Source organism: Drosophila virilis, chromosome X, assembly GCF_030788295.1.
Source record: "Drosophila virilis strain 15010-1051.87 chromosome X, Dvir_AGI_RSII-ME, whole genome shotgun sequence".
Classification (NCBI taxonomy): Eukaryota; Metazoa; Arthropoda; class Insecta; order Diptera; family Drosophilidae; genus Drosophila; species Drosophila virilis.
In genome coordinates this window covers 7,081,269-7,098,857 of record NC_091543.1, presented here as the reverse complement: position 1 = coordinate 7,098,857, position 17,589 = coordinate 7,081,269, and the positions used below count along the sequence as shown (strand labels likewise).

The window sequence follows — 17,589 nt, the reverse complement described above, 5'->3', positions numbered from 1 at the left end:
TTTAATTGGCTTGCAAGCGAAAGTCTTATTTCCGCCCGATTTAATACTTGATTTGCCCCATCGAAAAAAGTGTCACAAAAGTGGGCTAGTTTTCTTTCCCGATTACATATAATACGCGTCTCTTTCAGCTGCTGCTCACGATTTATTCTACTATTAATCTGTTGTAATTTATTTAAAGAAAAAAAAAAAAAAACCAAAAAACCAATGTATATTTCAATTTTATAAAATTTATTTTGTTTTTCCCTTTCTTGGGGATTCGAACTACATTTATTGTATAAAAGTTGTGATATTGCTACTACATTTGAACCGGCAACTGCGCACTTGTTGGTCCGATGCGCAGACAACTGTATTCTCCAAGCTCATCATGTCACATTTGCCTAACAAACTTGCATATATGACTATGTTATTATATATATGTACATATATATTATATATAATTCTCAGCTTGGAGATAGAATTTTTCTTATGTACAAATTTCAGCTTCAAAACTTTGTTAACTTTGAACTGTTCGTAGACGAAACACTTCTATAGATGTGTTTAGGGAACTACTTATATATCAAGCAACATTTTCGACAGATCATACACTTAAATGTGCTTGAGCTGAACACTGAGTCACATTTGCCAGTCAACCGATGCCATATTGGGTTGAAAATGCTTCGGTTGCATAAACAAAAGCCGCTTTGCGTGTGGCATACTTATTATTAATGGAGATTTTGCCACACTAGCCAAGTTTTGTTAAAGTCCATTGAAGTAGAATTTAATAAGTCTAACACCAACAATTGAGTGAGTTATGTGAATTTGCGAATGTACTCGAGTATATACTGACAGCTTGCCATCGAGCCGACAAAACTGATATGCTCTACTTCATTCTGTGTGCAGAGTATGAAAACAAACAAAAAGCAAAAGGCAAACAAAACGCAAAAATTCTTAAAGCTCACAAAGCTGCGCAGTCGCAGCCGCGCAGCAGCAGAAGCAGCAGCAGCAGCCGTACTGGCGCTGCCGCATGATCAGCGCTCGTGAGAGCGAGATAGACAGAGAGAGCGAGTGAGAGTGAGCGCAGACTTCTGATGATGCTAACGCTGACGCTGACTCTGGCGCGACAGCCCACGGCAGCGGCTCGTAAATGTTTCGTTGTCCGTTTTGTGCTCAGTTTGACATTTGCACGCGCTTACGCCGGTCGCGCCAGCCAGAAAGCCCAGGCCCAGCCGCTGGTTAGTTGTTGTCGTTATTGTCGTTGTTTTCATTTGCAATCGCTCCGTATTTGTGTTTTAATTTCGTGCGCTGATTTCATAGCTAATGCAAATATTTGCGTTTAGCTATTTCTCTGTCATATTCTCTTTTAATTTTGTTGTTGTTCATACATATTTAAATGCTTGTGTGTGTGTGTGTGTCTCGCCAAAATCCACAGTGCGCGCCCAACGGCCAATGGCCACAAAAAGTTCAAAGCAATAAAAACTGCAGCAGCAGCAGCAGAAATTGTAATTTTTTTTGCATGCGACCGCCACACACACACACACAGCAGCACACGTGTGAGAGCAGAGAGTGCGGGAGAGAGAGAAAACTTAAACAAACAGCAGGCAGCGACGCGAACAGCGCTGCCGCTAAAATGCTTAAGCAAAGCGTAATACATTTTTTTTTTTGACAGGATCGTGTGCTCTCTTAGCAGGAGCTAACGCTCTCCCGTTCGCTCACTTTGCATATTTCACTTCGCTCAGCTAAACATTTGTGTGTTTAGGTGTTTGTTTGTGTGTGTTGCGTAAGTTAGTGGGAACAGTGAACTGAGATCAGCCGCCCCCACGCACCAAAGCAAAACAAAACAAAATAAACAATAACAACTTGCAAAAAAAAAAAAAAAAAAAACTGCTGATGGAATTTGCATGTGCGAGCGAGAGAGGGCGCATTCTTAAGAATCGCAAAGAAAGGCGCAAACAGGCAAAACAAATGACATTTCTACGCTAATCCGCACATACACACTCCCCCTCACACACACATACACACACAATACACGCTCGCCGACCAATTGGGAGTTGTCAAACAAAACATCGCAAATGGCACCTTTCCATACTTATTGCCATATTGCCATATCCAAAGCAAATTATTTCAATATTTCAAGGTTATGAGTATGACGAACAAAATCTGTTTTTAGTTCGCTGCTGTTGTTGTTGTTGTTGTTGTCGGAATGGGTTGGCGGGCAATAAAAATGCTAAAAAGCTGAAATTAGCTTACAGCAAAAAAACAAAAAAAAAGAGAAAAAAAACCACACACATTTTTTGTCGTCATTCAAAGTCAAAGTTATGAAAAGTTCAGCGAATTTTGTGGCAAAACATGCAAAAAGCGCACAAAAGAATGAAAATCACAAGCACTAGAGAACCGTAAAGAACTGAAAACCCCCTATTAACCCAAGTCAAGTGCTCGGCACATTGTACATACATATGTATTGGGGGATCGTTGCCTGAGCTCCGAGCACGTGCGTCGGACAAAGGGAATCCAACTTAAGCACTTTTGAGTAATTGTTTGCGGGCACACAATCTGCTTAATCTTCTCAGCTGTTAATTAGCTAACCCATAACTCTTTTATTAGCCTTTTTTTCGAAATTAGAAGTTGGTATTTTCTTTTACTATATTTTATTTGAAGGTATTTTATTTGGTTAGTATTTAAAATTCTAGTATTCCCTCTTTTCTTTATTCAAAGTGTTCCATTCCATTTGCATATTGTTAGTATTTCGTACTAATACGTAATTTGTATTTAGTTGGTATTTAAAATACTAGCATTTCGGGTGTAATTCATTCAAATGTTCCATTTCAAATGCATTAAGTTAATATTTTTTATCATTACTCAAGTTGGTATTTAAAATTCTGGTATTTCAAGCCTTATTCAACCGAATGTTTCATTTTCAATTCATTCCTTTGCTTGACAAATTTATTTGTTGCTTTGTTTCACATTCCACCGTTCCATATTTCATACGCCTATACAATTGGCATTCCTCTTGAGCGTAGCATTATTCCCATGCCCTTCTTCTTGATTTTCTGTTAAACTATTTTCATTTCGACTGTTTTAAGTGAAATGTCGAATATTAATTTCCGTTTTGTTACCTATTCCTTCTATTTCTTTATTACTATGTACCTTGTCCAGATATATTCTGTTTCATATGCAATGAATCTATTTTAAATTGCTTTCAACTGAAACATGTTGCCTTGTTCTATCTATCTTTGTTCCACTTTCCATCAGTTCAGCTGCCTTCTGTCGCTTGTTCTACTTGTTTCCATTTCCATTTCGTTCCCCATTTCATTCCCCATTTCTTTATTAACTGAAAATATCTCAACTCAAGCAGGAAATGTGGCAAGACTTTTGCGTACTCTGCGCACTGACTCAGCGCATAACTAATCAATGTTATATTGTTTTACTAAACAGATAAGATTAAAAACTGGGCGTTACATTGGGAGTGATTGCGAATCGCTCCCCCAGTGCCACATTAACCAAGTAAATCGCTTCAATTGATTGTCAGCGCAGCGAGGTGTCTCACAGGAAGTGCAATTTGGCTTTTATTCAATTTCCTTCCATGCGTGAGTACGATTCAATAAAGTCCATTAACAAGAGAGTTCAACAATTAAAGAGTTCTTCAAAGCACAATTTGTGTGTGTCTGTATGTGAGTGTGTTTGTGTCTGTGTGTGAGTATGTGTGTGTGTTGCATCCGCTGCAAGCTGTTTACTCAAGTAGAAAGTATTTATCTATCTGTCCATCTCTCTCTCCGATCTCTCTCTCCCCCTCTCTCTCTCGTTTGATGTTGCCTGAATCGTTATCGATTTTTATTGACAGCTTATTAACTAATGTCTATCGATTATTGTGCAACTTGTTATCGAAATTTTGATAATTTTCATTAGCTTGGACATTCCGTCCACTTCTTAGACGCTTGTAAACGGATTTACTACTATATAATATAGCCTTATTGGAAGAATCGGTCGAAAGATTAGTTTTTGTAGAGCAAAGTTAGCTATTATTTGAATATTGTTGGCGCTATTTTGTCTACTTTTTCACAAAATCTGTTAAATGTGTTATCGATTTTGTTATCGATTATTGCATTGTCTTGAAGGAACAGAAACAGAGCAAGGTGTTCCCTCGTTTCCCTCCGGAACAGTTTATCGATTATCGTTTTAGAGCCACAATATTAATCGGTTTTATCGATTTCAAATTAGCTAGAACACATTTTGTCGTTCTTTCTTCTATTTTGCGTAGCTCACAAGGAAAACGCTAACTTTTGCTCTTGGCGAATTTTATCAAAACCCACAAATTACATAACTTTAAATAATCGATAGCTCAACTGACCGTGTGTCTGTATGTGTGTGTGTGTGTTTGTGTGTTTGTGTGTGTGCGTCAGCGTCTAAATGAAAAATCTCGTGACTAGTTCCCAAATATTTGACCAGCTCTTTCCATTACACAAAAGCAGTTGAAACCAGAAGAGAGGCGGCCAAAAGGGGGCATGCACACAGCTGTAACCCGACATCGACGACCGATGACTACATTTGCATACCCTTGCTGAGGGTATTATGATTAAGTCTTCGAATGTGACCGCATAAAGTATAAATATTCTCGATGAGCCGACTTGTCCATTTGTTTCGTTGCGAATAAGTCTCTCAGTTTAAAAACTAGGTTCTTCTTTCTGTGGCAGGCAGAACATAAATATATCGGAATTGGCCGGATCGTAGCACTATAACATATCGCTGTCATAGGAACGATCGGCCGAGATGTCGGTGCTTTATGAGAACAACTTATCTATCCATATCCCATAACTATATTATATGAAATTATCGAAAGGAGGCGGTCGCAAAATATTCTGTTTTCTCACAGCATCCGCAAAGCCTTTAGGCATATGCCTGATAGGGTATTAAGTCGTCGGGGTGCCGTAGACATCCGCACTTTCGCGTCTCGTTTAAATAAAGCTCTATAAACAAATGAAATGCTCATAAACAAACGGCAAAGCATAATTGCCGATGTTTGCGTTATGGCGACGACGAACCTGGGAGTCTATCTGGAAGCGTCTCTTTGTGTGGCGCGACCTCCAAAACTCAATTAACAGCATTTGCCACTGATTGGAACCGAACGATTGGACACCAACTACCAACTGTGAAACTGTGTGTACTATGAAACTTGATCGTGGCATAAAGTGCCGTTAGTCGCTGATTCAATTAGAACAATATAAGTGATATTTAGTTGATGATAATGATGATCGACACATTTCGTAACGTAACTGTGTGTAAATATCAAATCGATCATCATTTATCGATCCCTTAAGGTATCGGATATGTCCGAAGAGAAAAACAAAAGAGAAACTTACTCTGCGTATGATGTACGAAAATGTTGATCGACACATTACGTAACGCTTAAATGTGTAAACGTTGTGGAAATATCGTATCGATCATCATTTATCGATCCCTTAATGTATCGGATATATATTCGAAGAGATAAACAAACGGAAAACTTAGTCTGCGTATGATGTACGCAAACGAACATTTTACCTCTTCAATTTTATATATTGAACTCCGAAACTGTCTGTTCTTATAGTTAACGAGATTGTGTTACGTTCACATAGACGATAGAATGAAACTAAAATCTTACTCAGCAAGGGTTTCAATTTAATCAATTTCAGCTTGCTTAATCAATGCCACTTGAAGATTTCTTCAAACGTTTTCACCTACCAATTTGGTGCTTCTAGCTTTCATGAGGTCTGACCTGTGATCGAAAAACTACATTTCGATATCGATATTTTGATCGATTTCATGGAAACCGAGCAAATTATCGATGATTTTCATGGCCACTAACCGACGTTCTTGTAGGTTATGAATTTGATATTGTGAGTTTCGTTGATTAAATCGATAGCGATATTTTGAGCGATTTCATGTAAATAGGAAAGATTTGGGTAATCATAATGGGAAACAATGTTCATATATGTTCTAAGCTTGAGTTTGTCAGTTGCCATGACTAGATCGATATATATGGAATATGTAGAATTTTTGCTGTGAAAGTAGTTTAAATCATTTTTGGTAGCCAGAGTGGAGAGGAAAAGGTCAAGCACCTGCAAAAATGTGACGAATCTAGCCTAGGCTTAGTTATAGATATTAATGCAAAATGTCAGACAGAAATAACACGAATATATACTCAATATTTCTAATTCCTATTCTTTATTGAGCCAGCATATTATTTTCGCACTGTGGAAGAGTGAACGAAAGTCCGCACAAGTGTTTTCTTTAAAATTTCATCTAACTCGCAAATCTAATAAATTTTAAAGATAAGTTAACAGCTGCATATGTGTCATATGAGTATCAAATTGTGCTGACAAAACACATACACACAGAGAGAGAGAGAGAGAGAGAGGGAGCAAAAGCATTGATAAGCAGAAAGAAAAAAAATAAAACACCTTCGGCGATAAAAACATTTTTTTTTTGTGCTCTCTTATCAGCGCCAATGAAACATTTGGAAACGGAACAACAGGAACAACGGAACAGCAACTGAATAGAGTGAGAGAGAGAGAGAGAGTGAGTGTGCGAGGGAGGCACGTGTATTGAACTGAAGCGTGAAACGAAACAGAATACCTGAAACAGAGACACAAACGCAGAAGCAATATCGACGGCAAACGGCGCACAATTCCCCTTTAGATTATGAATAATTTGCGATAAGAACAGCATACAGATATATCTTCAAAAAAAAAAAAAAAAAAAAAAATAACCGAAATTTTATAACGAATAAGGACGCCTTGAAATGCGTAACATCAAAAATCTCAAAGATCCCACCGGCGTGCTGCTGCTCTGGCTGCTCTGGCTCTGCCCGACGGCGACGTCGACGTCGACGTTTTTGCCAAAGGTCAGCTGCACCGAGCACGACACAACAATCACCTGCGATTGCAACAACGATGATCAGGTGAGTGCCGCGTGTGTCTGTGTTTACACTCAGAAAAAAAAAAAAAAAATGAAAGCAAAGCGAAGTGCAGACGAGCTCGCCTTTGCTTAAAGTAAGCTCAAAGTTCTTAAACGAGAATGAGTTCTTTTATTTCCAAAAAAATATCAATAATAACTCTCATATACCACCTTATTTAATGCACATTTTGTTCTTAATTCAAGAGTTTTTCTCTTCAATTTGTAATTAATATTTTGCAATTTAAAGTACTTAAGTTTGAAATACTTAAACGGAGCACAAAGTTCTCTTTACAAGTTTTCACTTATTTAAAAAACAAAGTCTCCTACGCAAAGCTCAATTTAAGCACATTTTTATGCTTTTTTAAGCCTGAAAATTATTGTGCCTGATATTTGCAACTTAATTGAAGTCTTTTTGATTTTTTTTTAATATTGACGAGTCAGAAACGATGTCAAAAGCTGTTTGAGCAATTTCTTATGTTTAATTCAAGTTGCAAAACTCTTTTTTTTATAGCTTTTTTCTGGCTTGCAAATTCTTGAAATCGACTTAATTCAAGTCTTTTTCACATACTTTTGATGTTGACTAGTTAAATATGATAAAGAACTTTATTGCGGCACTTTTTTGATGCTTAATACAAGATTTAATAGTCATATGAATACTATTTTCTGCTTAATTCAAGCCTTTTACGCTAATCTTCAATATTGGGAAGCCAGATCTCAATTTAAACAATTTCTTACTTAATTCATGTTGCATAACTCTTGTCATTAACATTTCGCACTTAATTTAGGCCCCTTGCGCTAACTCCTAAGATCTACGAGTACAGAATGATTCATGCTGCATTCAATTGAAATTTGCTCGTTCTCACCGACAACTTTGTTCGTCGTTTTTCTCTGAGTGTAGATAGGCAATCTCTTAACCATATGCTAACACTCATCTACCCCCCTTCTGCACTCCCAGGCCATGCTGATGCCGCAGCTGCAAGGCGCCGTTTTTCAGGTGGAAGTACGCAATTGTCGCGATTTAACCGTGGAGCCAAATACCTTGGATAACACCGAGGGTCTGCGCAAGATCAACTTTAAGCACATCAATCGCCTGATGCTGCAGCAGAACGCATTAAGCGCGTCCCGCTATGCCAGCAACAAGGCGCTAATTGTTGAGTTCGAGAATGTTAACTTTCAGTTAATCGATTCGCATGCCATCAGCGGCAACATCGAGGAGATCTCATTCACCGGTGGACGCATCGAGCAAATGCATCCATTTGGCTTCACCACCATCAAGGATAGTGCCATATTGCTCAAATTGGACGGAGTTACCGTACAGCGCATCGAAAGTCAGGTAAGTTAAAAAGAGTTCAAGTTCCTAGCAAGTAGAGATCTTTAATGTTAGCAGAGGAACTGTTAAATGCCTGTTAACTTTGACAAGCGGTTTAACATGCTATCTAAACTAATGATTTGGCAAGCTGTTCTCTTCCTGCCAAACTGTTGAGAGTAGTCTCTTTGCTGCTGTTAAACTTAACAGGTAGTTGCACATGCTGGTAAACGTCTATCTGATCTTTTCATGTCAAACTATTGCTAATAGCTTCAATTAAGTTTGACAGTCAGTTGAACATACTGTTGCCAATAGTTTATCGGCGTACGTTAAATTTAACAACCAGTTAGACATGTTAACAAACGAAGTTAAAGGTTCAGCCATTCGTTCTCCTGCTATCAAACTGTTGACAGTAGATTCTGGTTAATTTGACGGCCAGTTGAACCTGTTGTCAAACGTAGTTAATGTTTTGTAAAGCTGTTCGGTTTCTTTCAAACTGTTGGCAGCAGTTTATCTGCTTCTGTTAAATTTAACATTAAGTAATTACATGCTGTAAAAGCACAAATAACTAACATCAAAGGAAATTAAATCTAACCATCTTTGAGCTGCATATTTTTTAAATTGGCTTCTCGTTGGCAAAAGCTACGAATTTGTTGCAACTACTTGGTCCTATATCCTAAAGTTAAGTTAACATTTTTGCTGCTTGCAGCTAACATGATGTTAACATGATTTACTTATGCTTATGTGACGTTAACATTCACATCCTCTGAAAAAATGAAAGCAGGACAAATTAGGCAGCTAATAGAACACAAATTAAAAATACAGTTGATGTCATCAAGGAGCTAAGCTACGAATTTGGGCCATAGAATTTTGTGATGTGATATCTAAAACTTATCACTCGATTTTTTACAGGCCTTTAAAAAGTTTGCCGTGGAGAAGCTGATAATTAGCAATTGCAATTTCATTGGAAATTTGCCAACGCGTGCCTTCTACGAGCTGGAGGTGACCAACGAGCTGGCGCTGCGAAACAATCAGTTTCAGGAGGTGCACTCGCATGCCTTCTCCTTCAAGCGTAAGTGCAGCTGGAGAGGATCAGCTCTTTTTTTTGTTTTTGTATTATCTATTTAATATAAATCTCTTATGCAGTCATCTCCAAGCTGAGCCTGAGCGAGAATCGGTTTGCGGCCGTCGATGGCGAGTGGCTGGAGGCGCATATACGGGACGCGGTCACGTTGCGTGGCAATCAGTTTGGTGGCACCAGCGAGATTGCATTTCGCAGCCTGTTCGTGCATCGCGACTATCAGCTGAGCGAGCGGCTGGAGCTGCGCTTTCACAACAACACGCTGCACAGTTTGCTGCCCGGCGGCAAGAGCCTGGATCAGGCGGCAGCGGCGGCATCGGCGCCACCTCAACCGCTGCGTTTCAATGAGCGCTTCGCGCTAAGCATACGCCAGCTGTGCTACGACAATGTCTGGAGCTGTGACCAGCTGGACACGAGCACAGAGCCGCCGCAGCCACGCGCCGAATTCTTTCGCCAGCACAGCGAGCAGCTGCTGTTCCGCAGTGCCGCCACAGTCGATGGCACTCACACGTCATTTATGCCGCTGCGTCAGCTAATTGGCGAGCAATGCCAGCGCCGCAGCTACACGGCCTATATTGTGGCGGGCAGCGTGCTGTTGTTGCTGCTGCTACTGCTGCTGCTGCTGTTGCTGTGGTGGCGTCTCGCGCAGCGGCGGCGGCGACGCAAACTGGATGTGGTGCAACCGGAGCCGCGCACCTACAAGGAGACGCAGATTGTATACCAAATCGAGAACGCAGGCCTGCTCAAGACTGATTTGTAAAGCTACAAGCCACACACACACACACACACACACACACAAATTACACACACACACAGCTGACAGACGCTAGCTAAAGCAGAGCGACGCGGCGCACCACCAAGAACCACCAAGAGTGACCTTTCGTTGTACCAAATTCATAGTCTACGCTTAGTTTGTATCGTGTAACATTATGCTATCCATCCTATCTATATAATATCGCAACTATTTTAAACCCAAAACCTATATAAGCTGTAAATAAGAAAAACGACTTCCGTTTGTTATTATTAAGATTCATTTAGGGTTTAAGTTTTAAGCCTTGCCTCAGCAAACAACTTAACAGTATGCTGTTAACATTCAGCACGTTAACAGTGCATGTTATGTCAACAGCAAAGCCTGAACGATTCTTCACCCTACATCATTCTCGTCTACAAGACGATTTGAACGCTATGCAACTTTGGTGTTCGGCCAATCAATTGCATCTAAATTGTTCAAAGTGTATGTTTATGACTTTTAATCGTACTACACCTTATCTTGTTAGTTATACAATCGACAATATCCCTTTGCAACGTATACTAACAGTTAAGGATCTAGGCGTTATTTTTGATTCTAAACTCTGTTTCAATCTTCATATAGATACCATTGTTAATGAGGCAAAAGGTGTACTTGGATTCATTAAACGATGGTCTAAAGAGTTTAACGATCCTTTTATAACAAAACTTCTGTACATCTCTCTTGTTCGCCCTATCCTTGAATACTGCTCTTGCATCTGGTCTCCACAGTATATCAACAGCCAGGATCGTATTGAATCTGTTCAGAAGCAATTTCTGCTTTTTGCCTTACGAGGTTTAAATTGGGACCCTAATCTTCGGTTGCCGTCCTACTCCAGCAGACTGCTTCTTCTCAACCTTCCGTCGTTAATCAACCGTAGGACAATTCTCGGTGTTGTCCTTCTACATAAGTTGATTATTGGCGACATTGATTCTCCTTTTCTGCTAGGGCGTCTTCAATTCTCTGTTCCGGCTAGACCAACCAGAAATTATCGCCCCTTATTACTATCTACGTGCACAACTGATTACGCTATGCACAATTCTTTTCGCGTGCTATGTAAAAATTATAATAGTTTGCATCACGTTTTCTCTACCGAACTGTCTCTACCCCTAATAAAATCGTTGCTTTCAGGATACCTTCGGGAAGTCGCTGACCATTCCCAGCTATGAGCAGGGGCATAGCTAGCCGGACAGGCTGAATAATTTTCCCCCACCGTGTCGGTGATTTCCCAATACTTTTCTCTTTGTCCTATCCACTTAACACTCTTTATCTAACTTACATTGCTTTACTTTATTAACAATTTTCTTACTTTCTTTTTTCCTACTTATTGTATTTTCTTTATTAATTTAGCAAATTAAGATTATTTTTAATTTCACTTGAGATCACTTTTTTCCTACTTACAACCTTCTGCTTAGATGTAGGCTCTAATAGCGTCACTGACAAAATTAGCTGTGAAAAGGGGCACAGCTGGCCGGACTGGCAAATAAAACACCTCCATCGGTCGGTGATGCTATTTAGAAAATTGTATCCTTTAACTAGGCTTTTAGAATATACTTATATTGTACAACCTGTTGAATAATGAGGAAGACACTCGTTTTGTCGACCATTAATAAATAAATATAAATATATCGTTACAATCGATTTCGCTCCGTTGTTCGAAAGAACTAAGTAAAAAAGAAGTGCAGTGACTAAAACAACAGTGAAATGGATTCGAATGTTAGTTAACATGCTTCTTAACAGTGCGTCTTTAACAGTGCATCGTTAACATAACAGCAAATACTCTGAAAAATCACTAACGCAACACTTGAAATGGCTAACATATAGTATCAAACTCGTCGGGTAAATGAGAACTTATAATCATGGTGAATGGCACTTACCCAATGGGCAGATATGATTCCAATGCCTGATGCACGGTTAAATGCGGTTCGGATAGCGCAAAGCCCTTGGAGAGCAGCGAATGGTGAGCGCTAATTGTTTCCTCAATGCCGCTCATGTCGTCCATATCTTTGTCATCTGCACAAAATGGATTTAAACGGATTATGAGAATATGAATAGGAATAGTAACATTTTCAACATATATATATATATATAAGGATAAGGAGGAGGATGCGTAAGGAGCATGAAAACCCACATTTGCTGAAGTCTGACTGACATAATAATCCAATTCAGCCCATCCTGACATAAATACTGCCTGCAAGAGAAAAACGAACCTACACAAGGTTTGTTGACGGAAGCTGATCGATTGACTTAAAACAGACAGACGAACCAAATTCAAATTCCAGACATGCTTGCGCAAATGCAAGCTGTTATGACGTACCCGGCAGATGAAGATCCTTTTTCATCAGATTGGCGCTGCACATGCCGCCCAGATAGGCCAGCTCCTGTTCCAGTCGTATCAGACACGAATTGCTGGCATTGATCTGAGCGAGAGGGCAATAGTTTGTTATAGTTAAGTACAAGTTGGATGATATAATATATATTTGAAAGTGGGTTGCTTACCGCCGTGGGATTGTCGTAGCCAACGACCAGACACTTGAAGCCATAGCGATTGTTATGCGGATCCTGGGCATAGAGTGAGGCCGTCTCCAGTGAGAACTCGACGCAATTGCCGGGCAAAATCAGAACGTTCTGCAGCCAATTGGAGGCGCTGAAAGCGATGGAAAAATGCAATGAGAAATCAATTGGATTACACGAATATATATATATCAATTGAGTGCGTACGTATTGAACTTCTTGACCACAATCCAATCGTGATCGACTGCATCCAACTGACGCAGTGGCTGCGTGCCGGGCGTGCGACAGCAGCTGGTCATCTGTAGCTGGGCATTATGGGCGCGTCGTGCACTCACATTATTATCGAGTATATCATAGTAATCCTCTCCAGCAGCAGCTGCAGCAGCAGCTGCAGTAGCTGCTGGCGTCGTTGTCGTCGCCTGGCAGGGCTGTGTTGCGGCCGCCGGACGCATGGGTATCGATAGCAGCAAATAATCCTCGAGCTGTGCGGTGCCACATTGTGCATCAAACTCAATTGTCAGCCATTGGACACAGGGCGGAAACTCGACACGATAGCAACTGATGCTGGCGCTGCGATACGGATGTTCGCTCTCCACAATGCAATAGTGATTGCTGGTCGTGGTGCTGTTGCTGCTGCTGCTGCTGCTACTGGTGGCGGTTGTTGTGGGTTCGGGTCGCAGCAGCGGCTGCTCTGTGCGCTGCTCCTTGGAGACATGCAGCTGATTGAGCGCCGCAATGTGCGGTAATATCTCCTTGATGAGGCCGAGTATCTGTACGGAGCTCTTGGGATCGCTGCAGGCCAAGTTGGCGATGTGCGCATAGACCAGCGGCAACAGCGTATGAAACATATTCGAGGCGGCCAAATTGAATACCTCCAGCAGCTGCAAGGCGGCAACACCGCCGCCGCCGCCGCCAACAATTTGTGCCTCCTCCGAGTCCGAATGCAACAGTTGCTGTGTTGAATGCTGCAGCGGATGCGGCTGCGGCGGCAATTGTTGCTGCTGTTGCTGTAACGGCAACTGTTGCTGCTGCAGCAGTTGCTGTTGCTGCTGCTGCTGCTGCTGCTGGTCTGGCTCCTCTGATGCCAGCTCGTACTCGGCACGCTCGTTGCCATTGAGCTTGGCGGCCAATTGGACATTGGAGAAATTCATTTCGGCCGTCTCTTCGACACCAATTTCCGTGGCGCCAATTTCGATTTCCATTTCGAATGGATTCGTTGAGCGTTTGTCAAATTTAAGTGTCTCCATGATGCCCTTGGAGAAAGACTCGATGCGTTTACCCAAATCCCTGGCCGTTGTCGACAGCTGCGGATCAACGGGCAGCGCTGCGGTCCGTGAATTATTTGCCCAATTAATGTCCATATGCTCCTCAATGGGCGTTATATTGTGCTCCGAATCGATGGTCTGTGTATGATTCGACGATGAGTTGTCTGACGGCGAACAGGATGCGGCCATCGCATTGCGCGCCAATATCAACAATTCCGTGCATTTCTTTGTTATATCAGCGGCTATTTGCAGCGCCGTATCCCGCGTGGATATCTCGTTGCTGGCCACAGCGCTGCCATGTGCCGCATTCGCTGAGCAGCCGGCGCCAGCAGACAATGCCGCATCCTGCTGCAGCAGCTGCTGCTGCTGTTGATGGAGCTGCTGGTGATGGTGCTGTTGCTGTTGCTGCTGCTGCTTGATGGGCGTGCTGTAGTAGAGTATGCTGGGCAGTTGGCCGCGCGCGGGCGTGGTGCCATTGAAGCTCAGATCGCAGGCATAGAAATGAAAATTGGCACCGCAAGGGCCGCGCACTGTGGGCATGCCCGCATCACCGGAACAGGTGCGCGCGCCCTGGGAGCACAGGCGTAATGCATAGCGTGCGTGCTCCTTGATGTGCACCGGATGCTCAAATTTGATTTCGGCCAGATCATTGTGCACCGCCTCCTGATCATAGCTGCCCGATATGGACTCCAATGTTTCCCATTTGTGCTGCGGCTGCAGATCCACCGTATTGTCATACAGCAGCTCCAGCTGATAGTCATAGCTGCCCGAGCCCGAATAGATCATGGCGCCGGCGATGGCAATGCCTGGCCGATCCACAGAGAAGGCAATCGCATCCGGTCCAAAATTGCCCGTATTCCAGGTGCGACTCAAGTCGCAGCGTGCGAAACGTGAACTGGTCGAGTGCAAAGTGCGCGGCGGCAAAAATAGTTTATCATATTCGCCCAGCGCTGTCTGATAAACAATCTCGGCCAGGACACGGGCCAGCAGGTGGCAACAGTTGTCAATGAGGCCCTGATTGATGCACTCCTTGAACGCATAGCTGCCGCCCAGGCAACGACTATAGATGGACTCAATGCGCGCCCTAATTGGACTGGCTATGATTTCCAGCAGGCGCACCAGCACATCCTTAAATGTCCACGAGTTGCTCAAAAAGTCGCTCTTCTCCTGCTGCGTGCGATAGATCATCTGTTCGACCAGTATCGGATACTGATGGGCCTCCGTTGACGATAGCATGGGCAGACCCGAATTATCGCTGGGACTGATTATCGACTGACGCTCATTGCCACCAGCTGCGTTCAGCAGCGAGAACGTGGCACGCAGCTTGACTGTGGGCGAGCAGAGCCCGGCCAGAATGGCGCTCAGCAGGCGTGAATGCAGTGCACCGCGATCCATTTGGGCCAGCAAATCGCACAGGCAGTTCCATTTAAGCGACGATGTTGGATAGAATGCATCAAAGCAGGCCACAAAGCTCAAATGGCATTCGTCCAGGATTTCCAGTACCAGTGCATAGCCTAAAAAGCAGGAGAAGATTAGTTGGGAGTTTATGTTAAACGGCAAAAAAATAATTGATGACAACAGTGCAAAGCTCTGGCCTTAAAAGGCATGTGAAACTTATTCCCTCAAATATCCTATAAGGACATAGATCAAAATTTCCCAAGCCCATAACTCGGTCAAATCTCATCCGATTTTCACGAGGTTTGGCTCTTTGTTCTTCGTTTGGCCTCTAGATCAATTTGGCATCTAAATCTGGCAACATTATTTTTGGTCGAAATTCATGTGAGAATGGTGCGCTCAAATATCCTATATGGACATGGGTCGAAAGTTGAAATAGCTCTCTTAACGCTTTGTGATTTGGTATAAACACTCATTTGAATGCCGCATGAACGGCCTTTAAAGATCGGACAACAAACATGGAAGCTATTTCTGACACACATAGCGGGCTATATTTTATGATTTTGAGACAATCAAAGCGTGCTGCTATAAATAAAATTTGTATATTGACTGAGGAGTACAGCGGATTTCCTAGTGAGCACATAAAAATAACAGATTTGTTTATTTGGAAACGCAATGAACAACCGTTCGTTGCTTTGGCATAAGTATTGCCCCCAACAGAATGATGAATCGCATGCCTATTTAGATAGGAATTGCAGTGAAATTAAGCATTGCCATGAGGTTGCCATGAGGTTAACATAAATATACATATATATCTCACCCTCATCGGTGGCAATGTCCTTGAAGATGTCGTCGCAAAAGATGCTAATGAGTAGGGCGCGCACATTGCCAATGCACTCGGCCAGCTGAATGTTCTCCAGATTGGTTTTGCGCGTGGCCGGCGTGCCCGTGCCCAAGGCGGACACGGCGCTGGACTGCGCGCTGGATGCATTGCTGAGCGCACGACTTGTCGACTTGTCTGCAAGGCATAAGAAGGTATAAGAAACGATTTCGGAAAGCCAACAAACTGATGGAGCATACCTTTGTTAACTGTCTTGGCTTGTTGGAGCTTGGAAAGGGCAGCGACAGCAGCAGCTGAACCGCTCGCAGCCGTGTTGTTGACAGACGCTGTTGTTGTTGTTGTCGCTGTTGTTGTTGTTGCTGTTGTTGTTGTTGCACGCTGTGGATAGATCTCGTTGGTGTATTTGCGCAGCAGGCGCAGACAGGACTTGTTGACATAGCCCAGATACTGAAGCGTTTGCTGCAGCTGCAGCGGCCTTGTGCGTTCGCGTTGCTCACGCAGCTGTGTCTTGAAGCAGTCCCAGGACCAGCTGAGCAGCACCACCAAACTCTCGAAGCACTCGCGGCTCACGCTGTTGGCAAAGGCGCGCGATATGCGCTGCACGGGATCCGCATCGAGCGGCAGCGGTGACTGCTTGCAGTCCTGGGTAACCAGGCGATACAGTATGGCGGGTATTTGGCCAGAGTTGACATCGGTGCCATTGTTTGCCTTCTTGCTGGACTTGAACGAGAAGACCACCTGATCCTCGGTGGTAACCGATGCCTGGCCGCACGAACCGCAATCGGAGGATGGGCCCGCGATGCGTGCCCAAACCAAATACCAGCGACCCGCCGCTGCGCTCACCGGCTTCGGCAGCACAATGTGATGTTTGCTACGCGCGGCGCACTCATATGGCACCTCCTTGGTTTCGCTAATCAGTACGCCCTCCTTTTCGTAGCCACCGCCATCGGCGCCCAGATCGTAGAGCTTCAGCTTGCAACTGTATTCGCCGCGTCCGCCAAACATGCCAAAGCCGCATATCACAATGTCCGTGTCCGCCGAGAAGCGCACCGCCTCCACACTGTGCCCCGAATAGCCCCAGCCGCCGCCAAAGTTGTCGAATCGGTTCACCACCTGGTACTCGCCGCTCTGCGCCTCGGCCGTTTGGTGCGGCTGCTGTGGCAGCGCCTGCTCAAAGCAGCCGGGTATATTGTCCTGTGCCGATGTCAGTATATCCAGGCAGGCCAGCAAATTGAGCGATGCCTGCGAGCGGGACACGCGCGCCTCCGCCTTGCACGGCAGCGACAATTCCGGCGACAACAGCGCCCGATAGTTGCCCGCGTTCTGCAATATAATTGAGTTTAGTTAAGCAGGCTCGATAAGGCATAAATCACTTCAATTTAAATCCTTTACGTGCACAACATATTTAGGAAAAAGAGGAAAAGAAACAAGAGTCGGTTCTAGTCGGTTGGTTCCGACTAGAAGATAACCCGAATCTCTTCCTTCTAAGGA

General features: G+C 43.2%; 2 protein-coding genes across 3 annotated transcripts in view; one reads left to right on the top strand and one right to left on the bottom strand.

Annotated features, from left to right (window-relative positions):
- The window catches only part of hiw (MYC binding protein highwire), a 64,626-nt gene that overhangs the window by 40,818 nt on the left and 6,219 nt on the right, over window positions 1-17,589 (bottom strand). Inside the window, exons 8-13 of the mRNA XM_070210172.1 lie at window positions 16,338-17,421; window positions 16,078-16,275; window positions 12,805-15,376; window positions 12,583-12,730; window positions 12,401-12,503; window positions 11,961-12,096 (exon numbers count right to left, since the gene is read on the bottom strand). Of these exons, the coding sequence (XP_070066273.1) occupies window positions 11,961-12,096; window positions 12,401-12,503; window positions 12,583-12,730; window positions 12,805-15,376; window positions 16,078-16,275; window positions 16,338-17,421 (4,241 nt within the window). The remainder of the gene's footprint in view (window positions 1-11,960; window positions 12,097-12,400; window positions 12,504-12,582; window positions 12,731-12,804; window positions 15,377-16,077; window positions 16,276-16,337; window positions 17,422-17,589) is intronic.
- On the top strand, window positions 1,115-11,720 carry LOC6633674 (uncharacterized). 2 transcript variants are annotated; one of them, XM_015170009.3, is made up of 5 exons: window positions 1,115-1,211; window positions 6,456-6,913; window positions 7,865-8,242; window positions 9,128-9,287; window positions 9,362-11,720. In XM_015170009.3, exons 2-5 carry the CDS (start codon window positions 6,755-6,757, stop codon window positions 10,054-10,056), a joined length of 1,392 nt encoding a protein of 463 aa, XP_015025495.1. In that variant the 5' UTR covers window positions 1,115-1,211; window positions 6,456-6,754; the 3' UTR covers window positions 10,057-11,720. The 2 variants fall into 2 exon arrangements, with proteins under 2 accessions (XP_015025495.1, XP_002056933.1); XM_002056897.4 differs by lacking the exon at window positions 1,115-1,211 and adding an exon at window positions 3,412-3,563.